At 62.9% G+C, this 12,299-nt stretch overlaps 1 protein-coding gene across 1 annotated transcript in view; it reads right to left on the reverse strand.

Annotated features, from left to right (window-relative positions):
• Positions 1-403: 403 nt before the first annotated feature.
• The window catches only part of LOC133629073 (neuronal-glial cell adhesion molecule-like), a gene marked incomplete at its 5' end in the record, with an annotated part of 38,674 nt that continues 26,778 nt past the window's right edge, over positions 404-12,299 (reverse strand). Inside the window, 6 exon segments of the mRNA XM_062019709.1 lie at positions 404-1,948; positions 6,676-6,748; positions 8,174-8,305; positions 9,903-10,067; positions 11,077-11,199; positions 11,929-12,099. Of these exon segments, the coding sequence (XP_061875693.1) occupies positions 1,636-1,948; positions 6,676-6,748; positions 8,174-8,305; positions 9,903-10,067; positions 11,077-11,199; positions 11,929-12,099 (977 nt within the window).

A 12,299-nucleotide genomic window follows, 5' to 3' on the forward strand; every position in this document is an offset into this window, starting at 1 on the left:
GGTAATTTGGGGGGGGGCTACAGAGCTATGACACAACGCTGGGGGGGAGGGGCGAGGGGAGGGGGAGTTTGGGGGGGGAGGAGGGGGGGATCCCCCTCCCCCTCCCCAAATTTGGTCCTGGGGGGGGGATTTTTTGGCTGAATCCAAGGGGGGGCCCCCCCACTTTGCCCCCCCTTAAAGATGGGGAGGGGTCCCCCCCTTTTGGCAGTGGGAGTGGGGGTGGGGGGGGGGCTGGAAATTGGGGAGGGGGAAGGAATTGGGGGGTCCCCTGGGGGTGGGGAAGGGATTGGGGGTCCCCCCCCCTTCTGGCTTTGTGGTGGGGGGGGTGGGATTTGGGGTCTCTTTTGGCTTTGGGGGGGTCCCCAGAGCTGGGGGGGGGGTAAAAATGGAGGAGGGGGCCTCAGATATATTGGGGGAGGGGGAATAACTGGGGGGGGGGCTCCAATTGATGGGGAGGGGGCTCCAGTTGGGGGTCCCCAGTCCCAGTTGGGGGGGCTCCAATGCCATGGGGGGGGTCTCCAGTCCCATTTGGGGGTCCCCAGTACCATGGGGGGGGGGTCTCCAGTCCCACTTGGGGGGGCTCCAATGCCATGGGGGGGTCCCCAGTCCCATTTGGGGGTCCCCAGTACCATGGGGGGGTCCCCAGTACCATGGGGGGGGGTCTCCAATGCCATGGAGGGGTCTCCAGTCCAATTTGGGGGTCCCCAGTACCATGGGGGGGGGGTCCCCAGTGGCATTAGGGGCCCCCAATGCCCCCCTCCCTGTGTTTAGGTTGGTTGGAGGGGTCGGTCCAGGGGGGTTTTTGGGGTACTGGGGGGGGTTTATTTTGGGGTGGGGGGGTCTTGAAGGGGAGGGGTTTAATTTGGGGGGGGTTCCATCACCCCAATCCCCCCTCAGCCCCCCTTTTCACCCCCCACCCCCTCAGAGACCCCCACCCCTGCTCTGTTCTGCCTGCTCGGAGGGGTCGGTCCAGGGGGATTTTTGGGGTGCTGGGGAGGTTTAATTTGGGATGGGGGGTCTCAAAGCGGAGAGAGTTAATTTGGGGGGGACTCCAGGGGGTGTCTCATCACCCCAATCCCCTTCAGCCCCCCTTTTCACCCCCATCCCTTCAGAGACTCCCCAGCTCTGTTCTGCTTGCTCAGAGGGGTCGGTTCAGGGGGGTTTTTGGGGTGCTGGGGGGCTGTTTTTTGGGGGTGGGGGGTCTTGAAGGGGAGGGGTTTAATTTGGGGGGGTCTCTAGGGGGGGTTCCCATCACCCCAATCCCCCCACCCCTTACCCCCACCCCCTCAGAGACTCCCCAGCTCTGTTCTGCCTGCTCGGAGGGGTGGGTCCAGGGGGGTTTTTGGGGTGCTTGGGGGGGTGTTTATTTGGGATGGGGGGTCTCAAAGGGGAGGGGTTTGATTTGGGGGAGTCTCCAGGGGGGTTCCCATCACCCCAATCCCCCTCAGCCCCCCTTTTCACCCCCATCTCCTCAGACACTCCCCAGCTCTGTTCTGCTTGGTTGGAGGGGTCTGTCCAGGGGGGTTTTTGGGGTGCTGGGGGGCTGTTTTTTGGGGGTGGGGGGTCTTGAAGGGGAGGGGTTTAATTTGGGGGGGGTCTCTAGGGGGGGTTCCCATCACCCCAATCCCCCACCCCTTACCCCCACCCCCTCAGACACTCCCCAGCTCTGTTCTGCCTGCTCGGAGGGGTGGGTCCAGGGGGGTTTTCGGGGTGCTGGGGGGTCGCTGAGGAGGGCTGGGGGGTGCCTAGTCTAGGGGGGGGCGCGGTGGGGCTGGAGGGGCCGGAGCTGCCCCCCCTGGCGCCGCTGTACTGGCCGATGAAGGAGCCGTCCTCGTTGAACTGCACGTCGCCGCTGCCGCCGTACCCCGCCAGGCTGTCGTCGCTGCCCAGCGCCGGCCCCGCGCCCCCCGAGCGCCCCGAGCTGCCCGACGCCTTCTCCTCGCCGTCGCTAACGGGGGCAAACGGGGGAAAAGGGGGGAAAAGGGGGTGTTGGAGCGGGGCTGGGGGGGCAGGGTCACCTGAGGTAAAGTCTGAGGGGGGGGTGAGGTCGGGTCAGGAGCCTTGATGGGCTTGGAGGGGGCTGGCAAGGGCTTCAGAGGCAGCAAAAGCATCTCTGGGGGCTTCAGAGGCAGCAAAAGTAACTCTGGGGGCTTCAGAGGCAGCAAAAGCAACTCTGGGGGCTTCAGAGGCAGCAAAAGCACCTCTGGGGGCTTCAGAGGCAGCAAAAGCATCTCTGGGGGCTTCAGAGGCAGCAAAAGCACCTCTGGGGGCTTCAGAGGCAGCAAAAGCAACTCTGGGGGCTTCAGAGGCAGCAAAAGCATCTCTGGGGGCTTCAGAGGCAGCAAAAGCACCTCTGGGGGCTTCAGAGGCAGCAAAAGCAACTCTGGGGGCAGCAAAAGCACCTCTGGGGGCTTCAGAGGCAGCAAAAGCAACTCTGGGGGCTTCAGAGGCAGCAAAAGCAACTCTGGGGGCTTCAGAGGCAGCAAAAGCACCTCTGGGGGCTTCAGAGGCAGCAAAAGCATCTCTGGGGGCTTCAGAGGCAGCAAAAGCATCTCTGGGGGCTTCAGAGGCAGCAAAAGCACCTCTGGGGGCTTCAGAGGCAGCAAAAGCAACTCTGGGGGCTTCAGAGGCAGCAAAAGCATCTCTGGGGGCTTCAGAGGCAGCAAAAGCACCTCTGGGGGCTTCAGAGGCAGCAAAAGCATCTCTGGGGGCTTCAGAGGCAGCAAAAGCATCTCTGGGGGCTTCAGAGGCAGCAAAAGCACCTCTGGGGGCTTCAGAGGCAGCAAAAGCAACTCTGGGGGCAGCAAAAGCACCTCTGGGGGCTTCAGAGGCAGCAAAAGCAACTCTGGGGGCTTCAGAGGCAGCAAAAGCACCTTCATGGGCCTCAAAAGCACCTCTGGGGGCAGCAAAAACACCTCTGGGGGCTTCAGAGGCAGCAAAAGCAACTCTGGGGGCAGCAAAAGCACCTCTGGGGGCTTCAGAGGCAGCAAAAGCACCTTCATGGGCCTCAAAAGCACCTCTGGGGGCAGGAAAAGCATCATAATGGGCCTCAAAAGCACCTCTGGGGGCAGCAAAACCATAAAAAGCACCTCTGGGGGCATCAAACGCAGCAAAAGCACCTCTGGGGGCAGCAAAAGTGTCACAATGGGCCTCAAAAGCACCTCTGGGGGCTTCAGAGGCAGCAAAAGCACCTTCATGGGCCTCAAAAGCACCTCTGGGGGCTTCAAAGGCAGCAAAAGTACCTCTGGGGGCAGCAAAAGCATCTTCATGGGCCTCAAAAGCATCAAAAGCACCTCTGGGGGCTTCAAAAGCATCACAGTGGGCCTCAAAAGTAACTCTGGGAGCATCAAACTCATCAAAAGCATCTTCATGGGCCTCAAAAGTACCGCCAGGGGCCTCAAAAGCAGCACAATGGGCACCAAAAGCACCTCTGGGGGCTTCAGAGGCAGCAAAAGCACCTCTGGGGGCAGCAAAAGCCTCACAATGGGCCTCAGAAGCCTCACAATGGGCCTCAGAAGCCCGTGTGGGGGCAGCAAAGGCAGCGACAGCCCGCTCCTGGCCCCAAAAGCGCTTCCACGGCCCCCAAGAGCGACTCAGGCCCCAAAACCCACCCTCAGGGGCCTCAGGAGCCCCTCGGGGTCACCCAACACCCCCAGGGACCCCAAAATCCTCCCAGAGAGACCCCCAAAATCCCCCAGGGACCCCCAAAATCCCCCAGGGACCCCAAAACCCCCCTGAGAGACCCCAAAACCCCCCTCAGAGACCCCAAAAATCCCCAGAGACCCCAAAACCCCCTCAGAGACCCCAAAAGTCCTCCAGGGACCCCCAAACCCCCCTGAGAGACCCCAAAATCCCCCAGGGACCCCGAATACCCCCTGAGAGACCCCAAAATCCCCCAGGGACCCCAAAACCCCCTCAGAGACCCCAAAAGTCCCCCAGGGACCCCAAAACCCCCCCTGAGAGACCCCAAAAATCCCCCAGGGACCCCAAAACCCCCTGAGAGACCCCAAAATCCCCCAGGGACCCCAAAACCCCCCTCAGAGACCCCAAAAGTCCTCCAGGGACCCCAAACCCCCCCTGAGAGACCCCAAAAGTCCCCAGGGACCCCAAACCCCCCCTGAGAGACCCCAAACTCCCCCCAAATCCCCTCAGGAACCCCAAAACCCCCTCAGGGACCCCAAAACACTCCCCAGGGACCCCAAACTCCCCTCAAAACATCCCCAGGGACCCCAAACTCCCCCCAAATCCCCTCAGGAACCCCAAAACACCCCCTAGGGACCCGAAACTCCCCCCAAATCCCCTCAGGGACCCCAAAATACTCCCCAGGGACCCCAAACTCCCCCCAAAACACTCCCCAGGGATCCCAAACTCCCCCCAAAAGCCCCCCAGAGACCCCAAACACCCCCCAAAACATCCCCTCAGGGACCCAACCCCTCCCCCCAGGGACCCCAAAACCCCCTCAGGGACCCAAATCCCCCCCCAGGGACCCCAAAAGCCCCTCAGGGACCCCAAACACCCCCCAAAACCCCCTCAGGGACCCAAATCCCCCCCCAGGGACCCCAAAAGCCCCTCAGGGTCACCCCAACCCTCCTTGGACCCCCCCCAAGACCCCCAGAGACCTCCCCCCTTACCTCTCGAGGGACCTGCAGAGCCCAGGAGGCAGCAGGGGGAGCAGGGGGAGGGGGGAGGTGATTAGCGGGGGGTTAATTAGCAGGGGGGGGTTAATTAGCGAGGGGGGGGTCGTTAGCAGCCTGGGGGGGGCAGTGGGGGGGGGGTCAAAGGGGGGGGCAGCGGGGGGGCAGCAGAGGGCGTCTGCGGGTCTGGCCACGCCCCCATCCTCACTAGCCACCCCCTCTCTGTCACTAGCCACACCCCCTGGGTCAGTAGCCACACTCCTCCAGTCACTAGTCACCTCCCCCAGGTCAGTAGCCACTCCCCCTGGGTCACTAGCCACCTCTCCAGGTGAGTAGCCACAGGCCCTGGGTCACTAGCCACCTCCCCATCGTCAGTAGCCACACCCCCCGGGTCACTAGCCACCCCTCCAGGTGAGTAGCCACAGGCCCTGGGTCACTAGCCACCTCCACATGGTCAGTAGCCACACCCCCTGGGTCACTAGCCACCCCTCCAGGTCAGTAGCCACACCCCCTGGGTTAGTAGCCACACTCCCTCTGTCACTAGCCACCCCTCCAGGTCACTAGCCACACCTCCTGGGTCACTAGCCACACTCCCTGGGTCACTAGCCACCCCTCCAGGTCAGTAGCCACACCCCCTGGGTTAGTAGCCACATCCCCTCTCTCACTAGCCACTCCCCCTCTGTTACTAGCCACACCCCTTGGGTCAGTAGCCACCCCCCCCAGGTCACTAGCCACACCCCCTGAGTCACTAGCCACAACCCCTGAGTCACTAGCCACCCCCACCTAGTCACTAGCCAACCCCCATGGTCAGTAGCCACCTCCCACGGTCAGTAGCCACCCCTCCAGGTCACTAGCCACACCTCCTGGATTAGTAGCCACGCCCCCCCATGGTCAGTAGCCACATCCCCATGGTCAGTAGCCACCCCCTGAGGTGAGTAGCCACATCCCCCATGGTCACTAGCCACCCCCCATGGTCAGTAGCCAACCCTCCAGGTCACTAGCCACACCTCCTGGGTCAGTAGCCACCCCCCCCCGGTCAGTAGCCACCTCCCCTCTGCCAGTAGCCACCCCTCCATGGTCACTAGCCACACCTCCTGGGTCAGTAGCCACCCCCCCCCGGTCAGTAGCCACCTCCCCTCTGCCAGTAGCCACCCCTCCATGGTCACTAGCCACACCCTGAGGTCAGTAGCCACCTCCCCTGGTCAGTAGCCACATCCCCCAGGTCAGTAGCCACACCCCGAGGTCAGTAGCCACCCCCCCAGGTCAGTAGCCACCTCGCCTGGTCAGTAGCCACACCCCCCTGGTCAGTAGCCACCTCCTCCTGGTCAGTAGCCACCCCCCAGGTCAGTAGCCACCTCCCATGGGTCACTAGCCACCTCCCCAGGTCAGTAGCCACACCCCATGGGTCACTAGCCACCTCTCCAGGTCAGTAGCCACATCCCATGGGTCACTAGCCACCTCTCCAGGTCAGTAGCCACCCCTCCATGGTCAGTAGCCACACCCCATGGGTCACTAGCCACCTCCCCCCGGTCAGTAGCCACCTCCCCCAGGTCAGTAGCCACACCCCATGGGTCACTAGCCACCCCCCCAGGTCAGTAGCCACCTCCCCTCTGCCAGTAGCCACCCCTCCATGGTCACTAGCCACACCCCGAGGTCAGTAGCCACCTCCCCTGGTCAGTAGCCACATTCCCCAGGTCAGTAGCCACATCCCATGGGTCACTAGCCACCTCTCCAGGTCAGTAGCCACCCCCCCATGGTCAGTAGCCACACCCCATGGGTCACTAGCCATATCCCCCTGGTCACTAGCCACCCCCCAGGTCAGTAGCCACCCCCCCAGGTCAGTAGCCACCCCCCCCCGGTCACTAGCCACATCCCCCAGGTCAGTAGCCACCTCCCCCAGGTCAGTAGCCACACCCCATGGGTCACTAGCCACCCCCCCAGGTCAGTAGCCACCTCCCCCAGGTCAGTAGCCACACCCCATGGGTCACTAGCCACCTCCCCAGGTCAGTAGCCACCTCCCCCAGGTCAGTAGCCACCCCACCTGTACTCCCCAAAGGTCTCGTCCTTCATGGGCCGCGCCTCCGAGTCCACCTGCGTGTCCTCCTTGTCCTTCACTGGGGGGGGGCACACGGGGGGGGGGGGTCAGAGCCCCCCCAGGAGCCCCCCAAAAATGACAGAGACCCCCCCCAGCGATGGGGAACCCCCCTGGGACCCCCCAGGCTGAGGGAGACCCCCCCCACCCCCTCTTTAAACCACCTCCCCCCCCCAAATTGGGGCTTGGGCACCCCCTGAGATTTTGGGACCCCCCCCCCCAATTTAGGGACCCCCCCCCAAATTTAAGGCCCCTTCTCCAGTTTAGGGACCCCCCCAATTTAGGGACTCCTCCCAATTCAGTAACCCCCCCCCCAGATTAAAGGGACCCCCCCCCCCAATTTAGGGACCCCCCCCAGATTAAAGGGACCCCCCCCAATTTAGGGACCCCCCCAATTTAATGCCCTCATCCAAACCTTGGGGACCCCCCCCAGATTAAAGGGACCCTCCCCCAATTTAGGGACCCCCCTCAGATTAAAGGGACCCCCCCAATTTAGGGACCCCCCCCCCAATTTAATGCCCTCATCCAAACCTTGGGGACCCCTCCCCAGATTAAAGGGACCCCCCCAATTTAGGGACCCCCCCCAATTTAATGCCCTCATCCAAACCTTGGGGACCCCTCCCCAGATTAAAGGGACCCCCCCCCCAATTTAGGGACCCCCCCCCAATTTAATGCCCTCATCCAAACCTTGGGGACCCCTCCCCAGATTAAAGGGACCCCCCCAATTTAGGGACCCCCCCAATTTAACGCCCTCCTCCAAACCTTGGGGACCCCCCCCAGATTAAAGGGACCCCCCCCAATTTAGGGACTCCTCCCCAGATTAAAGGGACCCCCCCAATTTAGGGACCCCCCTCCCCAATTTAATGCCCTCCTCCAAGCCTTGGGGACCCCTCCCCAGATTAAAGGGACCCCCCCAATTTAGAGACCCCCCCCCATTTAGGACCCTCCCCCCCAATTTAGTGACCTCATTCATGCCTTGGGGAACCCCCCCACATGTAGGAATCCCCCCTAATTTAGGGACACCCCAACTTAAACTCCCCCTCCCCAATTTAGTGACCTCCCCCAAGCCTGGGGGACCCCCCCAAATTAAAAGACCCCCCCAAATTTGCCCCCACCCCCCAATTCCCCCCCCTTAACCCTTTGTGGGTGCCCTGGGGAAGCTCAGGGGAGGCTCCTGGGGGTGGGGTATGATTTGGGGGTGAGCTATGATTTGGGGGGCCCCCTCCCCAATTTAGTGACCTCCCCCAAGCCTGAGGGACCCCCCCAAATTAAAAGACCCCCCCAAATTTGCCCCCACCCCCCTTCTTCCCCCCCCTTTAACCCTTTGTGGGTGCCCTGGGGAAGCTCAGGGGAGGCTCCTGGGGGTGGGTTATGATTTGGGGGGGGTTGTTTTTTTGGGGGGGGGGGGTGTTTTTTGGGGGGGAGTGTGATTTGGGGGGGGTCTCACCCGAATACTTGCCCCCCTTGCTGCGCTTGACGAAGCAGAGGATGAGGAGCAGCAGCAGCAGCAGCACCAGGGCGCTCACGAAGCCGATGAACCAGCCCTCGGTGGCGAAGCCCCCGGCGGGACGGGGCAGCACTGCGGGGGGAAAAGGGGGTTCAGGGACCCCCCCAGACCCCCAGAGCGGGTACAAAAACGGGAGGGGAGGGATGGAAGGGGGTTTGGGGGGGGTCTTGAGGGATTAAAGGGGGTTTGGGGGGGTCTTGAGGGACAAAAGGGGGTTTGGGGGAGTCCTAAGGGATAAAAGGGGTGTTGGGGGGGATCTTGAGGGATTAAAGGGGGCTTTAGGGGGGTCCTGGAGATGCTGGGGGGGATGTGGGGGGGTCTTGAGGGATGAAAGGGGGTTTAGGGGGGTCCTAAGGGATAAAAGGGGGGTTTGGGGGGGTCCTGAGGGGTAAAGGGGGGTTGGGGGGGGTCTTGAGGGATAAAAGTGGGGTTTGGGGGGGTCCAGAGAGATAAAAGGGGGTTTAGGGGGGTCCTGAGGGATAAAAGGAGGGTTGGGGGGGTCTTGAGGGATGGAAGGGGGTTTGGGGGGGGTCTTGAGGGATAAAAGGGGGTTTGGGAGGGGTCCTGAAGAATTAAAGGAGGGTTTTGGGGGGTCCTGAGGGATAAAAGGGGGTTTGGGGGGTCCTGGAGATGCTGGGGGGCTTGGGGGGGTCTGCAGAGGGATAAAAGGGGGTTTAGGCTGGGTTTAGGGGATTTAAGCTGGGTTTAGACTGGGTTTGGGGGGTTCAAGCTGGGTTTGGGGGATTTAGGCTGGTTCAGGCTGGGTTTAGGGGTTTCAGGCTGGGTTCAGGTTGGGTTTGGGGGGCTGTGGCTGGGTTTAGGCTGGGTTTAGGGGGTTCAGGTTGGATTTGGGAGGTTCAGGATAGGTTTGGGGGGCTGTGGCTGGGTTTAGGCTGGGTTTAGGGGCTTTAGGCTGGGTTTAGGGCCACTCACGGGTGCCGTTGGTGTGCACCTCGCTCTCCCAGAACGCCACCTGCTCCCCAGAGTGGTTTGGGCTGGGTTTAGGGGGTTCAGGCTGGGTTTGGGGGGTTCAGGCTGGGTTTAGGGGGGTCAGGCTGGGTTCAGGGGGTTCAGGCTGGGTTTAGTCTGGGTTTAGGGGGTTCAGGCTGGGTTTAGGGGGTTCAGGCTGGGTTTGAGGGGTTCAGGCTGGGTTTAGGCTGGGTTTGGGGGGCTGTGGCTGGGTTTGGGCTGGGTTTAGGGGGTTCAGGCTGAGTTTAGGCTGGGTTTAGGGGGGTCAGGCTGGGTTTAAGCTGGGTTTAGGGGGTTCAGGCTGAGTTTAGGCTGGGTTTAGGGGGTTCAGGCTGGGTTTAGGCTGGGTTTAAGGGGTTTAGGCTGGGTTTAGGGGGTTTAGGCCGGGTTTAGGGCCACTCACGGGTGCCGTTGGTGTGCACCTCGCTCTCCCAGAACGCCACCCGCTCCCCTGAGTGGTTTGGGCTGGGTTTGGGGGGCTGTGGCTGGGTTTAGGCTGGGTTTAAGGGGTTTAGGCTGGGTTTAGGGGGTTTAGGCCGGGTTTAGGGCCACTCACGGGTGCCGTTGGTGTGCACCTCGCTCTCCCAGAACGCCACCCGCTCCCCTGAGTGGTTTGGGCTGGGTTTAGGCTGGGTTTAGGGGGTTCAGGCTGGGTTTAGGCCGGGTTTAAGGGGTTTAGGCCGGGTTTAGGGCCACTCACGGGTGCCGTTGGTGTGCACCTCGCTCTCCCAGAACGCCACCCGCTCCCCTGAGTGGTTCCTGCCCACGAACTGCACCCTGTAGGAGGTTCCTGGGCGCAGCTCCCCCAGCCGGTAGAGCCCCAGCGAGGAGTTGGCTCGGCCCGACGTCTGCCACGGCTCCTCGCCTGGGGGACAGGGCGCTGACACAGGGACACCCCAAAGCCTCTGCCCACACAGGAGCCCCCAAACCCCGCTCAGGCACCCCCAGACCCCGCTCAGGACCCTCAAACCCAGCTCAGGAGCCCCAAATCCCACTCAGGAACCCCAAAACCCCGCTCAGGACCCTCAAACCCAGCTCAGGAACCCCAAAACCCAGCTCAGGACCCTTAAACTCAGCTCAGGAACCCCAAAACCCAGCTCAGGACCCTTAAACTCAGCTCAGGAACCCCAAAACCCCGCTCAGGACCCTCAAACCAAGCTCAGGAACCCCCTTATCCCACTCAGGACCCTCAAAACCAGCTCAGGAACCCCCAAAGCCCACTCAGGACCCTCAAACCCAGCTCAGGAATCCCAAACCCCACTCAGACACCCCAAAACCCTGCTCAGGATCCTCAAATCCAGCTCAGGAACCCCAAAACCCCACTCAGGACCCTCAAACTCAGCTCAGGACCCTCAAACCCCCGCTCAGGACCCTCAAACCCAGCTCAGGAACCCCAAATCCAGCTCAGGAAGCCCCAAAACCCCACTCAGGACTCTCAAACACCCCCAAAACCCCACTCAGGACTCTCAAACACCCCCAAAACCCTGCTCAGGACTCTCAAATCCCTCCAAACCCCCTCAGGACCCCCCAAAACCCCTCTCAGGACCCTCAAACACCCCCAAACCCCCTCAGGAACCCCCAAATCCAGCTCAGGAACCCCCCAAACCCCACTCAGGGCCCTCAAACCAAGCTCAGAACCCCAAAACCCAGCTCAGGACCCTCAAACACCCCCAAATCCTGCTCAGGAACCCCCAAACCCCCCTCAGGACCCCCCAAAGCCCCCCAAATCCCTCCCAAAGCCCCCCAAAGCCCACCCAGGACCCCCCAAACCCCCCTCAGGACCCTGAAACCCCCCTCCAAACCCCTCAAACCCCTCCCAAAGCCCACCCAGCCCCCCTCCAGCCCCCCCCTCCCTCCCAGTGAGCCCCCCTTACTGGTTTTGCTCATGTACTGGACCTCGAACTCGATGTTGGCCTGGGGGTGGGCGAGGGTCCAGCGCAGCACCGTGAAATCCTCCCCCACCTCCCCCACCTCCACCCAGCCCAGCACAGGCAGCACTGGGGGGGTAGAGAGGGGGGGGTCAGGATCATTTGGGGAGGGGGGGACCCCTGTGACACCCCCAAAACCCCCTTTAACAGCCCCCACTGGAAGGGGGGGGAGGGGAGAGAGTTGGGGGCTCCAATGTCAGGCTTAAAGCTCCTCCCATGGGCTCGAGACCCTCCCCCTTCAGCCTTTGACCCCCCCAGAGCCTAAAGACCCCCCCAACAGACTCAAGACCCTTCCTATAGTATTGAGCCCCTTCCCCCATCCCCAAACCTCCCTCCCCCACCCTCCAGCCCCTCCCCCACCCCCCAAGCCTCACCTCCCCCACCCCTGAAGCCCCCTCCCCCATCCCCAAACTCCCCTCCCCCACCCTCCAACCCCCTCCCCCCATCCTTAATCCCCCTCCCACCATCCCCAATCCCCCCTCCCCCACCCTCCAGCCCCTCCCCATCCCCAAACCCCCCTCCCCCACCCCCCAAGTCCCCCTTCCCCACCCTCCAGCCCCTCCCCCCTCCCCAATCCCCCCTCCCCCACCCTCCAACCCCCTCCCCCCATCCTTAACCCCCCTCCCCCATCCCAAAACCCCTCTCCCCCATCCTCCAGCCCCTCCCCCATCCCCAATCCCCCCTCCCCCCATCCTCAATCCCCCTCCCACCATCCCCAAACCCCCCTCCCCCCACCCTCCAGCCCCTCCCCCTCCCCCCTCCCCCATCCCCCCCCCCTCCCGCGGGCCGGGGTCGCACCGGGCTCGGGCAGGAGGCTGCCGAGGCGCAGCAGGGGGGGGCCGGGCCCGTGGCGGGTCAGAGCCCGCAGAGCGAAGCTGTAGCGGCCCCGCGGGCTCAGCCGGGCCAGGGTGGTGTTGAAGGTGCCGGCCGGGAAGAACAGCTCGTCCGGCAGCGCCTCCGAGTGGTTCACTGCGGGGGGCAAGGCTCAGCACCCCGAAACGCCCCCAGAGCTGCTGCAACGGGCTCCAAACCCACCCAAAACTGCTCCAAACCCACCCAGAGCTGCTGCAACGGGCTCCAAACCCACCCAAAACTGCTCCAAACCCACCCAGAGCTGCTCCAAACCCACCCAGAGCTGCTGCAACGGGCTCCAAACCCACCCAAAACTG

The sequence above is a fragment of the Colius striatus genome, unplaced genomic scaffold (genome assembly GCF_028858725.1).
Source record: "Colius striatus isolate bColStr4 unplaced genomic scaffold, bColStr4.1.hap1 scaffold_122, whole genome shotgun sequence".
NCBI classification, from domain to species: domain Eukaryota; kingdom Metazoa; phylum Chordata; class Aves; order Coliiformes; family Coliidae; genus Colius; species Colius striatus.